The sequence below is a fragment of the Pteropus medius genome, unplaced genomic scaffold (assembly GCF_902729225.1).
Source record: "Pteropus medius unplaced genomic scaffold, Ma_sr-lr_union100, whole genome shotgun sequence".
Lineage (NCBI taxonomy): Eukaryota > Metazoa > Chordata > Mammalia > Chiroptera > Pteropodidae > Pteropus > Pteropus medius.
Genome location: NW_024340849.1, coordinates 12,868,555 through 12,886,002, shown reverse-complemented (window position 1 = coordinate 12,886,002; position 17,448 = coordinate 12,868,555). Strand labels below are relative to the sequence as shown.

Below are 17,448 nucleotides of genomic sequence, written 5' to 3'. Positions count from 1 at the left end.
CGTACACTCGTCAGTGGAAAAGGGAGGTCCAGGGGGTCCTGCAGCTGGCCTATCTGGCATCTACTGTCTCCTTTTTCCTGATGGAAACTGAGTGTATTTAGGTCCCTCCTCTTCCCACCATACAGCCACATTCCTCCTAGGATGTGGACACCCCTCCCAGGGGTGGGACTCATTGATTTCCCTTGCTCAGTACTAGGCCAGGAATGGGCATGTGACCTAATTCTGGCTCATGAGACCAGGGGGAGTGTGCTGGGCCCTTCCATGAAAGGTGTAGAGGTTCCTAAGAGAAAACGATAGTATAATCAGTCATTTATCTTCCCGTGGACATTGACATGTCAGAAAGCGATGCCTAGAACCACTGTAGAGCCATCATTCAATAATTCATTCAAGGTGAAGCTAATAATGAAGATAGCAGAGAGAAGGAAATAACCCCCTTCCATTCTGATATTAAGTTGCTCATCAACAGAGCTTGAAGTCTGCTAATTATTAACGTGAGTTGACATGATACATTAGTGGTGAACCATTCTGAGCCACAGCTTTCTGCTACTTGTATCTCAAAGGATCCTGCTATAAGAGGTGACAGTTTTTCTTTAAATGAAGAAAAAAAAAAAAACCCCAACCTATTTTCATGGCAAAATGTTAATAGTGTAATTGTTAGATTGAAAGGACAGATATATGAGGGTTCTATACTATTCTCCCTCTTTGTGTTCGATAATTTTTGTAACAAAAATCAAACAAAAATGACAGTCCCAAAGGACTTATTTGCAAGATGGAGTTAAAGAGAATAGTTATAAAAAATGTTCATACCAGACTTCCCGAGAACTTAGATTTTGCAGGAAAGCTGCTTTTGGAAAATGCTTTTTTGATTTCTGTGAGGGGCACTCAGAGTTAGGAGCGGGATTATTTTTTCTGTACCTTATCACTTTCCGATGGCCAAATGGTCATTGACAAGAAACGGATGGCAACTACCGGCAGTAAGCACACTGCAACCGTCAAAATGATGGTCAACCAAATGTATGGCTGTCTCAGAGCATTCGAAGCTGTGCCTGTAAGAAACATGAAGATTGAATCACAGTGGTCCTTTCTACCTAAGGCTTAGTTCCTATTCCATAATCCATAAATGGATTCTCTGTGGTAAAGTTTTACAACTAGATTGTCCTCCCAAAACATCCCATCACTGCTCAAGAAATGAATATTTTAAAATCAGATCAGCAAAGCAAAATTTGGAAGGTAAGTTCTTTGGAACAAAGCAAATGTGCATAAGCAAGCAAAAAAAATGCACTTGTTGACACTGAACTGATTAAAAATGCAAAATTAAGCAATCTATACTTCATTTTTGAAGAACTGAAAAAAACACTCCGCAATTTATAGTTTTCGTTTGAAACTTCAGATATTAACAACTGGCACTGCCATTTGTGTTACAGGCCTCGTACTAGGCGTTTTATACAGATCATGCCATTTAATCAGCTCTGACAAACGAGTATTCTCCTCTTGACCATGGGAGGAAGTTGAGTCATGGAGAAGGAATTTGCCCCCTGGTAAGGAAAATAGCTATGGCAACTTCTGAATTTTCAGACCCACATCCGTCTGATGAGAGCCAGGCCATTTTCCACTGCAGTACAGCTTCTCGATTTTTATGTCAGAGGAAATAATAATTCAGTTTTATAACAATCAGGTCATCATATATACAATTCGATTTTAATACTAGAGCCAAATTTGTCAATATTTTCTGTACTTATACTGTAAGTTTCTAAAAATAATAGTCTTTTTTAAATGTTGTTTTTATACCGCTAAATCAGGATGGGTTTAAAAACCACTCACTATGAGAATAAGTCACTGGGTACTAAAAATTTTAAACAGTAAAGAGAAAACACAATCGTAAAAAAATGAGCTCAATCCCAAGTGGAAAAGGGTTACCATAGCAACTGTCTTTTACAAGCCAACAACTGGATGTAAAAAAGAAAAGCTAATCTTTTATAGGGAAACAAGTTTATGGGGATTTTTTTTTTTTAACATTGTGAATCTAAGCTACTCTATTCAAAATGAGAAGTTCATAAATTGCAATTCATGATATTTTAAAAATAATATTTATGACACTTACCAGCTCAAATTCATTCTAGCATTTGTCAGTTTGTCATATATTTTATACAGTTGTAAACTATTTTGTTTTTATAAGTTTACTTATTGCTCTACATATATATTTCCAATGATATAGCCCACTTTTGAGTTCTAGAATTGTATCATATGAGATTCATACTTTGATTAGCTAAGTTGATATTCTTAGGTCTTTGGGTTATTTTCATTTTTGAAAAACAATTAGAAATGTTGAGGTACAATCTTGGTACAGATAACCTTTCCAAAATTTAGTGTATTTTTATCTTAGAGTATTTCCCCCAAGTGGAAGTACTGGTCAGAATGTACAAAATTTTATAGTTCATCGTGTACTTCCAGATAGTGTTTTGGAACTACTAAACTATATGATAGTGCTCCCAGCAATACATGTATTCTAAATTTCCCAATAACCTACCGATGTTAGGTTTTGTGGGGGAGGGAGGCACGGAGCTTCGATCTAACTTAACAGATGTACAATTATATCTTAAGTTTATTTTAATTTGCTTTCCCCCCATCGCGTTACCACCCCTCAAAACCACCATCACCATTCAGTTTCCATGCCATTAATTTCCCTAGCACTAATTTACAGTTTATTTTTATTTACCCAGAAGTTATGTTAGACTCTAATATTTTTCTGTACATTTATTTTTGGAATTTAGAAGATACCAACCTGTAAATTGAAATGCAGACGGAAAGAGAACGTGTATCCCAGCACTATGAAAGTCAAACATGATGCCAAAATAAAGAGCAATGCTTCCAAATATTGAAAAAGCATTCACAAAAGTCCAGTAGGAAGTATCTAGGCCAATCTGTTGGGAAACCAGAGAAAAATGAGCACTCACTTTGGGGAGTTAGCAAGAAATAAAAGGATCTAAAGATTCTGAAAACAGAATTTAGCAATTTAGGCATGATTTGGCTTGAGTACTGAACAATCAGAAACTATCCTTGGCTTAGGCAAGAAATAGGAAATATGCTTGGTTTTAAGGAGTAGAAACAGCATTCATATTTTGTATAGTGTCAGAGGCTCAGAGAGAGAGAGGGAGCCAGGTGGATGTGCATGCTGTCCTATGTACAGAAATACAGGCACCAACAGATTTCAATTGAAAGCAGATGACTAAAACCACATACCTGGAAATTGACTGTTATTACGAGAGCAGAAGCAATTGTGACAGCAAAAGATTGGTAGTCTGAAGGTGCCTCTCCATCTTGTCCCACAGTTTGTAGATAAGCTCCAAGAGGTATGAAGAAGAGGATCATCGATGTTAACACCCCATGCAACAAGCTTACGAAGAATCTCTTATAGTTGAATAGTAAGTCTCTTTGTCCCACTATATATAACCCAGGGAATCGGAGGCTCAGTTTGTCACTCACATCCTTAAGGGAAAACACAATTAGAATGTGTACCGTCCAGCAGGAATCAACTCAGAAATGTTACAACTTATATGGCACAGAGTTTCAACTTGTTTTGGGAAGAGAAAAACTAAACAAGTCCTGAATAGTTTCACTGTACAGAGATCAACCTCATTACCATCTTTTGATATTTAATCAGTGAGGGACTAGGTACAAGTGTATTATTTTACTATTTATGGAACATAAGCAAATTAGTAATATCAAAAAAATATATAGGGAGGCTATTTTTACATCCTCTTGAGAATATATACTTTATAATTCTTGGGGAAAGTTATTTTCTAAGAATTATTAGAATGTGGACTAATTTTGGAATTATACACAAGTTTTGTGAAGTGTTAATATACTTTTAAAATGAATGAATCATTGTAGAGAGATGTACTATACTGTCAGTGTCTTATCAAGAAAGTCTTAGTGTCCAAAAGGAAGATACTAAACTCTTGTCAACCCAGGCACAGAAATCCTCTTACTATAAGACAAGAAACGCAGCAGTTACTCCGGTTGCTTAGGGTTTACTCAGAATGAAGTGAAAACCACTGAAATATTTGCTTTGAACTTCTCTAAGAGGCACGCTCAGTCTGTCCAGAGTGTCCCTGTCAGCTCAAGGCTCCCACCTGGTCGAGCAGCGCCATGAGGAGCACAGGCAGGCTGGAGTACAGTACGTTGTAGAGGGTGATGAACCAGTCTTCGTACGCAGTCTGCGGGGAGATTACAGAATTTGTGTCAGCCAGGAAACATTGCCAGCCTCCTCGACAGGCATTCAGGTGCTCTCTCAAGGCGGGGGTATCCCCAGGCCGAGTGGGGACTTCTCCTGCCAGGGTAAACACTACCCCTCCCCACCATCTACACCTGAAGAAGGCAAGAGTTTATGTCTGTGTAATGGGCAGAATCAAAGACTGTTCCACAGAAACTAATTTTCCCCTTAAATAAGTGGGGGGATGTGCCCCAAAAGTTTAGGAGGAGTCTTCTATTTGAATAAAGCTGGAAATCGAGTCAGTGTTCATCCTTTTTATGTCTCTTAATTAATGAATTTGAATACATAAAACTAGCCCATTAAGTACCACTAAATTTTCATTTATTTTTCACGTTCCAGCATTTCCATTCAAACATTTTGTGAAACAATTCGACTGAATACAATAGATATGCTTCTGAAGGAGATAAGTGAGGCTGTGCACACACCCATCCTCAGGGTGGGATGGAGGAAATGGGCTTACTCAGCACCAGCAGTTATGTACAATCCTGCGGGAAACAGGAAGAAGGCCCCAACCCTACTGAGGGTTCCTCCCAGCCCATCTCCGAGGCTCCTCTGGTGCCATTTGTCTGTGGCATAGCTTCAAAGGGGTTTGGACAACCACGGGCGCTGACTTGGGCTCATTTTTTACTAATGATGTTTTTTCTGCTGTATCACTATTTTAACATTATGTATGTCCACCACTCCTGTTTCTGCAAAAATGAAAAGGCATGAAACCCCAAACACATGAGGACATGGTAATCTATGATCTTCTAAAGTTTATATAATCCCTTTAGCCTTGGTCACAATATAATTTTATACATTCAAAGTTGAACAATTTCTTATCACTACTCTTTAATGGCAAAGTAATTTAGAAAAAAAAATCTAAGATGAAGGCAAAGACACAAAAGCCACAGATCAGGAACAAACTCCACCTTTTTAAAGGCAAAAAATATTTTTAAAGCACCAGAAACAGAAAGATAATCCATAATCTTAATCTAGGCCTCAGCTATTAGGAGATGGAACACCAAAACTGCAAATCAAATAAATGATGATGATGATGATATATTACCTGTGCAGAGTACCCATTGAAGAAGGAGTACCAGAAATGAACCAGAGTAAATGCAAAGTTTTTATAAAAGAAGTAGCGTAGGAACTTGCACATCCTTATATAAGACCACCGGCCATGCACCAACAGCAGTCTCTGCAGGTATCTGAACTGAGCAAAGGAATAGTCACTTGACATGACAGCTTGCATGCCTTCTTGTCCACTTATTCCAACACCAATGTGGGCAGCTATGGGACAGAGGGAGAAGATACTGTGAATGATAGGCTTATTTTAAGGCAAAACATTGAGATGATAAAAGTGTTTTCATAGCAGGACAAAAAACATTCATGGGACAATCAATATGAAACCTCTTGCTCCCCAGCCCCCACTGCAGCTTCTGAACTCAAAGTCAGAGGTACAGTTGCTAAACACAGCAAACGGTTGGGCCTCCATAAATATTTGTGAAAATATCTCAGGTGGGTGGGGAATTCCATTTGGATCATCTATGTACCCAGCTCATAAGCCATCCTTCTCACCCACAGGATGAGCTCTAGGCACCCATCTATACTAGTATGGCTCTCTTCCCTGGCCACAGCTGTGTCAGCCATGGGCAGATATGTAACCTTCATTTCACCCTACTCTAATTAGAGAGGTGGGAATGCAAATAAAAACCTTATATTGCCCATTGCAGCTAGGTTCTCTTTGTGAATTAAGTTTCATAGTTTCAACCCACTTGATACTTGGAAGCAGAAGTGAGCTGAAGCCCACCATCACCTCCCTTTGTGGCATTTCAGCAAACAAATGCCATTCTCCAGCTGCCAGATGTTGACAGACAACTGCAAAGGCTTCTCAAGTGAAAGGCTCTTCAGAGGATCCTCAAAGCTAGAATCTCCTCTAGTGAGTGACTCAGATGTTAGACACTCAGCCGAGAACCTGCTTCTTCAGTCCACCTAGAACTTTTATGACTACTCACCCCCTTATATTATCACTTCTTGCTTAAAGTACCTCAAGGAGTCTGTTTCCTGCCCTCTCTCTGACAGAAAACCCAAGCTGGGCCATCAGTCTTTTGGCATTTGGAATTAGGACTTGGGTGTGCTTATGTTTGAAACTTTAACATATAAATTCTTGAGATGTGGGATGGATATATTTCTTTCTGAGGGGATCTGAAGGGCAGAGAAAGTAATCTAGAGGGAGGGAGGGAGAGAGAGACAGCCACTGGGTTCCTGTTGAAGCTCTAGGTCCTGGTTCCAGCATCTTCTAAGGCCGGGCTTCTTGGGCAGCATGAGACATCTCTGTATCTTTTAAAATAATTTTTTTTTCTTAAGCTAGCTTTAGTTGTTCTCCAACACACATAATCAAAAGAGTTTTAACTAAGATGCTGTTAAACTTCCAAAGGCTTATTCATGGTCTTTGTGACTTTAGGACATACTGTTTTTTTGTTTTTGTTTTTTTTTGTTTGCATGGAGGAAGGTTTCCAGAATGATTAAATATGAAAATGATGATTTTATTCGTCCTTCCAATAGTCATTAAGTCACAGATTCAACTTAGAGAATTACAAACTTTACCTAGGTCTTAGAAGTCATGAAAGTGAAGAAGGAAGTGACATTTAGAGAACATGTGTTTGTAGAACACCCCCTATTACGTAGACCCCGAGAAGTGACTGCCAACTCAGCAGAGTTGCCAATAAAAAGAAGCTCCAAAAATCCCGCTCCATTTGCAAAAAACACAAGGTTTGGCAAATTCAAAATATAGAGACTTGTCCAAACCTAAGTTTTCAATAACACGTTGTAATTTTAAAAAATAGAATAAATTGCATCTCATTCAATATTTAGGGCCTCTCTCAAAACACGTAAGTAGTTCTTATGACCAGTCGTGATTGCCAGACTGCTCTTTCCTACCAAAGCATGGCCTCCTTTTCCTGAACAAGCAGCAGAAGGAAATGTTGAGATGCTGTTGGAGCCGAGGAAAAGGGACGGCTGCCACAGGCCCTGGCGTCCAGTCCAACTTTTCTGCTGAGCAGACCCAGGACAGTATGTGAAATGATTCACAGGGTGATTCAAGGCAACTGAACAGATGTACTTCGTAAGGCCACACTGTTTATTTTCCTTAAAATCTAAATATAGGCACCTAGATTTTCCTGAAGTTCCAAATGTGGTTTCAAATGCCTCCCTAGTAAGCTCCTTCGTAATTCCTTAACAATCTGATCATTTCCTCAAGCCTTCCTGCCTCTGTCTCAACCTCTAATGCTGCTTGTTCATTCTCAGGGTCTTAGACCAAGAAAAACCACACCCACCACCCAGCAGACATCTTTAGGCACAAAAGACGGAGAAGGCAGCCTCTGAGAGTCCTCGGATCCTCGTGAGGGGCAAAAATGGCTGGACCGCAATTCCCTCCACTTCTATTAGGCTACATTGCTGACAGTGAAATGTTAGCAAACAGTTAGACTGTTTTTGACACTTAAATTTCACTCTACTTCTTTAAAAACAAGGTTTTTTTCCCCCCTCTGCATATTGTTCTTGATGCAGTTGAAAGAGATGACAATTTTTACAGAGTACAAAAAGGCACTAACAATACTTAGATAAAACTACTGACTTTAGACTTCCTTGTTTTGTTTTTGTTTTTGTTTTTGTTTTTGTCCCAAATGGATGCCCCGTAGGTTATATATAACCTACATATAACCACCTGCCAAATAACAGAGCTTAATGAAATTCTTAAAGACAACTCAGGAAAAACAAGTCTTTCTAAGGTTATCTGTGTTGACTTTGTGATCTTTTTCACTATCAGTTGGTAAAGTCAAAGGAACAAAAACATATATGAAATCTGTCATATAATCAGATGGTAGCTCTATCTGCAAGGTAACCTCCATTCCTCAAATATCTAGAAGTCTACATTATAACTGAATAAAAATAATATCTTGAGTTCCTTGCCCTTTTGGCACAGCTAGTTATTTTAAGGGTAAATAATGGAAAATAAACTAGAGCTGCCTACGGAGGAAAGAAATAGATCTAATGCAGAGCAAGAAATGCCATTTGCATGGTAGGATAAGCACCTGAAAACAGTGGAGAGGAGCTAAATGCAGTAGTGACAGACACATGATAAAAGAAGCAAGAAGACGTACATCACAGCTGCCTTCTGTTGAGGAAGATAAAGTTGGAATATTCTTAGTGTATATCAAGGAGGAGGAGAAGAGACTCTAAGGAAAGAAAGACAGATGCATGAGTTACAAAATTGGCCGAATTAAAAATCTAGCTATACATAATGCTAAGCCACCTAGTGCAACAGGACATGCATATACATGTGCAGTCACGTAATAGTTCATTTTATCACAAAACTATAGGTGACATTGGAGATAATTTTCTTGTTTTCAGATGAGCATAACAAGCCCAAGGCAACACAGCATATTAACAGTAGGATAAGGACAAATATTCAGGTCTTCCTGGTTTGGCATTTTCATTACAAGATTTTCCTTATATAGGGAGAAAAAAAGAACCAGGATTCAGATACGTTGATAAGATTGATTCCACATGCTTTAATACTGGTACAATTGTACTTCTGCATGATGGGACTAAATTTTTTAATTTGTGGGAATCTAGGGTCCTCCAACCAGCAAAAGGACCCTTGGCAGTTTTCTAGGGAGGTCAGGAGGATGCTGAGATTGTGTTGGAGCTTTGCTTCAATGCCAAATGTGTTATTTTGAGCTTACCCCAGGTCTCCCAATGGTGAAATTCTAAAAGATTTACCAAAGGCAAGAAGAAAGCTCCCGAAAAAGATGCTTAGGGGAGGGAGAATAATAGTCTCAAAACAAATACCAGAAGACGGTTCAATAATGTATTCCAAGCTCGGCAGAATTTTTAACAAAACCTACTAAAGAAATATGGGAGGAGAAGCAGAAGGAGAGAAAAAAGTTCAAACCTATGTAAAAGGAGAAAACAAGGATAAATTTATTCATGTGGAACTCGTCTTCTACTTGACATTCTCCAAGTGGTGCTGTCATGCCTGCTCTCTCCTACTGGGTGGACTGTACGCTTTTTGAGGGCAGGGTCCCAGGTGTACTCAACATGGTAGTGTGTCTTTATTAAATGACTGCATTATGAAAACCTAAGTAATGAAATCTGAAAAACTCCCCTCAGAAATGTTCCTGCCATTTCTTTAGCAATTCAGGTTGCACTGGCTGCATGCACAAGACTCACTTTTGATCATGTTCACATCGTTGGCCCCGTCTCCGATTGCCAGCGTGATGGCTTTCTTGTATCTCTTCACCAGGTCCACCACCATCGCCTTCTGCTTGGGCGTGACTCGGCAGCAGATGACTGCACTGCACTCGCAGGCCAGGTCGACGAAGTTCTTCTGCCGCTGTTCTTTTTTAGCTTCCAGCATCCTTTTACTTTGCGTCCGAATTCGTCTTTCTTCTTCTGTCCTTGGGAACTTCAGCTTCAGAATCTTACTTGTCTTGGTCTTTTTCTCTAGAAGAATTTCATTCTGTAATATCAGAGAGGGAAAAGGTTATGACCATTTTAGTTTTTACATCAAGAGTACCAATCCCAAGATTTTGACAATGTGAAGGCTAATTCTCGGATTATATTGTTGATTATATTGCTCTCATTATAAAACATATTAACTGTCAAAATTTAGAAACTACAAAGTACAGAGAAGAAAATTTAATTAGCCATTAACTGATAAACCAGGTGTATAACCACTGTTACCAGTTTGGTATAATTCCTTTCGTATAACGTTAAGTCTTAAAACTTGGGAAACTGCACTTTCATTTATGGGCTAAATGATTTTTAGGTTGGCAGTTCACATGAAAAGCCATCTAAAATTGGTCCATAATGAACTGCTTTAGTTTGAGACAAAGGCACATGTACGTTCATGTTACGTACCAACCAAGAACCAGTGATGATTAAGGCGCGGTTCCCACTGGATGGAAAAAAGGGTTCATGCACTGGGGGTACAAATTTTGCATAGACTCCACCTCTGTTCCTCTGGTTTTCCATCCTCGTGTTAAGAAGAGCACTGAGGGAAAAGGAATTTAAATGTTTAAAGAGCAAGGTCATGAACAGGGCCTGGATTGGGAGGTAATTTTGACATATACTCTCTTTTTTAAATTGTGGTAAAAACACAACATAAAAATTTTCATCTTAACTATTTTGAAGTGTACAGTTCGGCAGTATTAAGTATATTCACACTGTTGTATAACCAATCTCCAGAACTTTTTCCGCCTTCAAAACTGAAACTCTGTACCCATTAAGTAAGTCCTTATGCTCCCCACGCCCAGCCACTGAGACCCACCGCTCCCTCCAATTTTTCTTTCTGTGAATGTGAACACTCTAGATAATCTATATATGTGGAATCATACAGTATTCGTGTTTTGCGACTGGCTTATTTCACTTAGCATAATGTCCCTAAGGTTTATCCATGTTGTAGCATGTAACGGAATTCTCTTCCCTTTTAAGGGTGAACAGTATTCTATTGTATGGATAAAACACATTTTGTTTATTCATTCATCCACTGATGGGCATTTGGCTTGCTTCTACCTCTTCGCTATTGTGAATAGCGCTGCTATGAACATGGGTGTGCAAATATTCTCTTCAAGTCCTTGCTTTCCATTCTTTGGGATTATACCCAGAAGTGGGATTGCTGGGTCATATGACAACTTTATTTTTAATTTTTCTGAGGAACCACCATACTGTTTTCCATAGTGGCTGCACCATTTCACCTCCCACCAGCAGTGCACAGAAGTCGCAATGGCTCCACGTCCCGGCCCCCATTAGTTATGTCTGTTTTTTTGAGAGTAGCCATCCTAATGGATGTGAGGTGATATCTTACTGTGGTTTGAACTTGTACTTCCCTAATGATTAGTGATATTGAGTATCATTTCATATGTTTGTTGGCCAATGCTGTATCCGCTTTGGAGAAATGGCCGTTCAAGTCCTTTGCCCATTTTTTAATGGGTGACATGTAATCTTACTAAGCCTTAATTCCTCCACCATGGGGAACACCACATTCTTGTTGTTTCATTATATGCCAAAACAGCTAAAAGAAGGTACAATTGAAAATGCGTTCACAAGCGACGGAAGGCAGGCCATCTTAATCTGAATTAAAATGCACTGGGGTGAACTCTACTGCACTATAGGCTATTGTTTGGCAAAAAGAAGCTTATTTGCACATAAAGTTATGTCTGCTTTTGAGAAATGCTCAGTGCTTTATATCAACACATTATTGAGAAGAGCACATATAACACATTCACGTGATAGAAAAATGAGTCGGGATTTTGGAGTGGAAGGGACTGTAAATATCTTATCCAGTCTCTTCATGTTACAAGTAAGGAAATCCAATCCGACAGAGATGATGTGATTTCCCTACAGCAAGTTGTGGGGAAAAATGGGATGAAGACTCCGGTCTCCTAACTCTTGGCCCAGGGCTTTCCTCATCACACACACAGCCATTATTTTTCACCATTAAGAACAGGTTTCTCAACCTTGACACTTGACGTCTTGGAACAAATAATTCTTTGTTGTATGTAGCTGGCCATTGGACTGTAGTATGTTTGGCAGCATCCCTGGCCTCTAACCGCTAAGCCAGTAGCACCTTTCCTCTCCCATGGTGACAGCCAAAGATGGCTCCAGATATGGCAAAATGTTCTATGAAAGGTAAAACTGCCTCCTGTTGAGAACCACTGCACTAGAGGATTCGTTGTCCACTATCCTATTTTACACATTAATTTAATTAGCATTTTCAAATTGAAAATAAGGAATGATCAAGACAAATCACTAAAAGGATGAAAGAGAAAGAAATGTGAAGTTGCTCATTCAAATCATTCTAGAGGGCTCATTCTTTCGGAAACCATCTAGAAAGATGGTTCATCTCTTTATAAAGATAAGCTGAGCTAAAAGCATGATGATAAAATTTGCTACTTGCGTGCATTTTATGTTCTAATTTAGCTCAGGGCTCAATTTTCAGCACTTTAAAAAGAATACCATATGGTAATTAACTAAATTACTTAAAACCAAGAAGTTACTTAAGTAAACATATTAGTATTTATTTGTCCATTGCTGTTTTTCAAAACCTAAAAGCACAAAGAGGCATGGTTTCTGTACTTCTATTCAAACAGAACTGATCTCTTTAGATTATAAGGCTACTAATTTTGTTTGTCTAATTTAGCAGAGTGCCTAATATACTGGAAGGACTCCCGAAAGCTCTATCATCATCATTAGAAAGAAGACTAATAATAAGCATCAACTCCCTCATCATCTCACCAGAGGAGGCAAATGTGTATGTTAACAGCTTAATTTGGCCTTATGACAGCCTGAGGGAGACGTCATAAGGAAGTCTTGAGAAATAAAAGGAACTGTCAAGCCAGTGGCAAACAGGTCCTGGTAACTGTGTGCAGCAGCTTATACACCACAGGGCTTTCCCCCAATATATTTCCAGGTCTGCTGCAACTCTGATTTAGGGCTAACTAGTGTTTCAACACAAGCTAAGCGTGGAAATTCAGGCCTGAAAATCAAGACAAGACTATAGATGTAACCCACCCAAACATTTCCTTTCAGGCAAGATTGTGGATTTTTCTTCTATTTTCCTTTCAAAAGGTAAAATTCCTAGAAAAGACAATACATGAATATAGTTCGTATTAATTTTAGTGGTGTCACAGGCCCGCTTCCTTTATCAGCAGATAAGCGCTGAGGACTTCTAAGGAATGGAGAAAAACGGCTCTTGAAAGGGCGGATAAAGGCCCCAAGTTTCCCTACGATGTAAGGCCATGCCACAACCATGATGCCTTAGAGCTTCCCATTCTCTTGCTTCACTTAAACATGAAGAAACTGTCTGAAGTGACACTCTCTCTAGCTTCCACTTCTCCTTGTCTGCTGTGTCTACCGCACCGAGTCACCTTTATAAAAATGAGGCATTTCATGTTCTCATCCTGCAGGTCCTGGACTTACTTTATGTCTTCCCCAAAGCAAATAGTGGTATCTTCCGTCAGAAGTTCACAAGCAAATCCTATATTTTCAGCAGTTTCTACAACAGAAAAAAAGATGTCATTGCTACTGATGAATTTAATAATTGACTTTAGTAATGATGATTTTTTTCAGTTAATGAAAGAGCCAGATTGAATCAAATATGCTGGCTTTTTTTTTTATAGCAATGTATAGAAATCACATAAAGAAAAAAAATTCCTTTGTAATAAAAAGTTTGAAGTCTGGTTTGAGATGTTTTCAATAAAAAAATGTGCTATGTTATCGAATACATCAACTGATTATTTAATAAATGTTAAGAAAACATTTACTGAACACATTCAGTTAATGTGGTTTTAATCATTATGTTATAGAAGGAAAAAAAATTTGTTCATTTCCATCGGCCTTCATATGGGGCTCCTACTGGAGATCTTCCCTCTTTTTTCTGTCATCGCCCATTGGTATTTGTTTATGCTCAGGGCTGTGCTTCCTGTAGCTTATCAGTGTGTGGAATCCACTGATGTTAGAGCAAGAGAAATTATCTGGTCTCCTGTGGGACACCAGTGGAGTAATGTCAATGCCAAACAACTCTGTTGAGCTCTAAACTTAAAAACTAAAATCTGCCCTGGGGCATAACATTTTAATTATCATTTTCAATTAATAAAATGGGCAAGAAAACTAAAGTTGTTCAGTGTTTTGTAGTATTTTAACCAACGCCCAACAAATGGCCAAGCGCTGGGGAAGACAGAAGGGCCAAGAAGGATGGCCCTTTAGGACAGCAGCCCATGTCTGGTTAGAGGGACGAGACTAATCACAATCAGCAAGACTGGACCAGGAGCTCGATTATAAGGAATAACTGAGGGAGTTTCAGGAGGGACGCAGGCAGAGTGGGCTGGAATAAGAGAAAGGTTTCTGAGGGAAAGTGTCTGTGCAGGATGGAAAGTCTGAGAAGGTCACCTTGGCCCAGGGAAACAAGAACTGCAAATATTTGTGTTAACAGATACACTTCTCCATACAGTGAATTACCCTTTTTGTCTCCGGTAAGCATCCAGATCTTAATGTCAGCTTTTGCAAGTTTTGAGATGGTTTCTGGGACTCCATCCTGTAGCTTGTCTTCAATAGCTGTAGCTCCCAATAGCTGGAATGTACATTAAAAAGAAAAAAAAGTAAAATAAGCCAAAAATATTCTGTTATTGCAGTCTGCCAATCTGCAAAAAAAAAAAAAAGGCTAATTCTATGCCCCAGTTGGTGTTCTACCGGGGCCAATGGCCAACACTGACAGAAAAGCTTGCCGTGCTTCACACCGCAAACCAAAGTAGCCCAAAATTTTTTTCTTGAAGTAAGAAAAAATATAAGTACAAAATCAAGGACATTAAAAATGTACTTTTATTGTTACTTTACATGGACATAAGCCGATTCTTGCTAAAGGTCAAAATTACTTGTTGAACATTTCTCATTAAACTCTAGGTACAGTAAGTATTAAACTCTGAAAAATTTTACTTACAAATAGTTTATTTTCCTTTTTCAAAATTTTACAAAATATATATCATTTCAGTAGTTTTCACAATGTACTATGTAGATGCTGGCTTGTTATTGTACGACAATCATAATGAATTTTAATAAATGATATAGAAATAATAGAATCAGAATAGGACCCCTTTTAATGTTTTCTGCCTTTTGTATCTCATAATGGCAACTTATATTTTGCTTGCCGAACAAAAGAAATTCAAGCAACCTAGTTCCCTTATACCAACTCCAAATGCTGAAGTTAGAATTATCTTTCAAGCATGAGATCAAAATGTAATAAAAGTTAATATAATTTTGAATTCTGTTTAGGATATCAGTGAAATGAAGGTTAAAACTCACAATTAAATCTTTTTCAATCTCCTCATATACTTTATCCAGGGCTTCGTCTCGGTTGGTTGAGGCCACACTGGCTGCCATAAACTTTTTATTCCATTGTTCAAATTCTTTTTCTTCAACTTCCTTGTAGCAAAGGCACAGAGTTCTAAGAGTTTCACTTGCAAAGATCTGTGTCATTTAAAAGACAATCCATCCACCCAAAGAATAATTAATTTTGTGTAATTCGAGATCAAGTTTGAAATCTTATTTGAAGTAATACAATAAGAATTTTTAAAGAGGCTCTGAAAAATGAAGGATTCCATACAAATACATTTTCTAGAGAAGATTAAACAAACGCTATTATTTTTCTGAGTATCCTCAGGATCTGAGGACTGTATTTCTAGTTCCCAAATTAATTAAAAAGAGATGTATGCCTTTCTTCTAAATCAAGTGACTAGAGTGAAGAAAATTTTTTTTTTTTCCTGAATGACCAAGAAAATAACAGATACAGGGAGCTGCCTTGGGGGTGTTAATGATGTAAACGTAGAACTGACAACTTTATAATTTGTTCCCGTAAACAAGCCCAATTATGAACTCTCAACAAGCATTACTTCCTCAAACCAATTCTGAAATACATGAGCCACTGTTAAACAAAACATTTTAACACTGAGATGAAACATTTTCATGAAAAAAAGTGTCTGGAAAATTTAATCATGGTGAACATATTTAAGCTATTTTAAATAGTTTAAATATGAACCAGTAAAAATATTTCATTACTTCATAGTCACATCTTGTCTAGCTAAGATGGCGGAACTGGTTCACCCAACTGAGTGTTTGCTTCAGAGATTCTTTGGAAGGTTCTGCATTTGATTGATTAATTGGCATTGTTCATATCCTCATGGGAAATTACGCACTGTAACTGCTCCAACAGTGTGTCTAATCTTAAAATGTGACCCCACTTAATAAACAACATATTCATCATGCTTCTTTCTGAAGGACCTTTGGCTGGCCCCAAAACTTGACACTTAAAGGGAAGAAACTACCCTTTATTAAGCACTCACTAAGTGCTGGTAACTGCAAGATGTTTTCCATTGCAACACCTCTCCATGGTAGGAATTATCCTCTTCCTTTTTCATATGGGCAATTAATAATTCATCTGAGACAACCATCTCCCCCAAGGATACAAGATAAAGAGACAGAACTGGGATACCAGTGTTATACATATCTTTCACACTTCATTGCCATCATCATATAGAACCAAAACATGAGGATTGGTAGGCAATTCTACAGAAGAAATTTCCAGAAGCATTCTGAATAATTGCAATATCGCTGGACTAAATATGTAGTCCTCTTAGAACACAGGTTGGAAGTAATGAAGACCAAACTGATTCACTAACCAAAGTATCGGAACTCAATTATGCGACACGAGGCTCTGTCATGCCCCGTCATATATGAATGCTTTCTTTCCTCTGCTATACACTAGGGGGCTGGTGGAGTCCGTAGGGCCCACAGCAGATATTAAGCCTACGGCTCAGTATGGTTATGTAGTTTGTCCAAGGACACTGGAAGAGAGACCAGTCATTCCTCTGGGCCAATCCTACAGATTCTGCCAACCTGGATGCTGGGAAAGGGCACCATGGTCACTTTCTAAGAAGTCACCAGCAGGGGCAGAACAAGGAACCAGCCTGCTGTATTCCTACTTTGGTGCTCTTTCCACTCGATTACAAGACAAAGGAAGGATCACCAGTTAACATACAGCTTTCACTCCAGCAAGTTAAGTTTGGAATTTTTAGCATAAAGAGTGAAAGTGAGACTTACATCCAGGGCATCCTGTGTCTCTTGTTTCGTAGGATTCATTCGATGTAACCGTTCATAAATTACAGTGTCAGCACCTTTACAGTAAAGCCTGATATTGCCTTCTGGGGTTCTTACTAGTGGCAAGGGAAAGAAAAGCAAATAATAAAATTAGGTTTGATTTCTTAACAGAAAACTACATTGATAAAGTTAATTTGAAGTGTTACTGTGCTGATAATTCACCATTGGTTTAAAATCATCAATGCACCTAAGAAAATGTTGCTCTCAACAAAGTGGGTAAGCCATTACCTCTACAGAATGCACTTGTGAAATAAATATGAAAAGATTCTTTCAGTCATTCAGTTTTCTGTATCCTTATTTATTCTTTCATCAAATACTTACTGACTCCCTGATATGTCCCACGCTCTGTGCTAGTTCGTTTCTTCCACAGAGCCTCAATCCTGTCAACCAACAGGACTCTTTTACCCACAGACTTGTCACACTAACCGCCTTTAACACTCGGACCATTACATGGCTCCTTGTGACCGTCTTCTTGGATTTTT

At 38.6% G+C, this 17,448-nt stretch overlaps 1 protein-coding gene across 3 annotated transcripts in view; it reads right to left on the bottom strand.

Moving 5' to 3' along the window:
* The window catches only part of ATP8B1 (ATPase phospholipid transporting 8B1), a 107,829-nt gene that overhangs the window by 1,798 nt on the left and 88,583 nt on the right, over nt 1-17,448 (bottom strand). For all 3 annotated transcript variants that reach the window (XM_039840751.1, XM_039840761.1, XM_039840769.1), the window contains exons 17-27: nt 16,910-17,022; nt 15,116-15,280; nt 14,276-14,387; nt 13,238-13,313; nt 10,178-10,310; nt 9,488-9,776; nt 5,322-5,545; nt 4,134-4,217; nt 3,241-3,486; nt 2,783-2,921; nt 916-1,046 (exon numbers count right to left, since the gene is read on the bottom strand). In XM_039840751.1, coding sequence (XP_039696685.1) covers nt 916-1,046; nt 2,783-2,921; nt 3,241-3,486; nt 4,134-4,217; nt 5,322-5,545; nt 9,488-9,776; nt 10,178-10,310; nt 13,238-13,313; nt 14,276-14,387; nt 15,116-15,280; nt 16,910-17,022 — 1,712 coding nt within the window. The remainder of the gene's footprint in view (nt 1-915; nt 1,047-2,782; nt 2,922-3,240; nt 3,487-4,133; nt 4,218-5,321; nt 5,546-9,487; nt 9,777-10,177; nt 10,311-13,237; nt 13,314-14,275; nt 14,388-15,115; nt 15,281-16,909; nt 17,023-17,448) is intronic.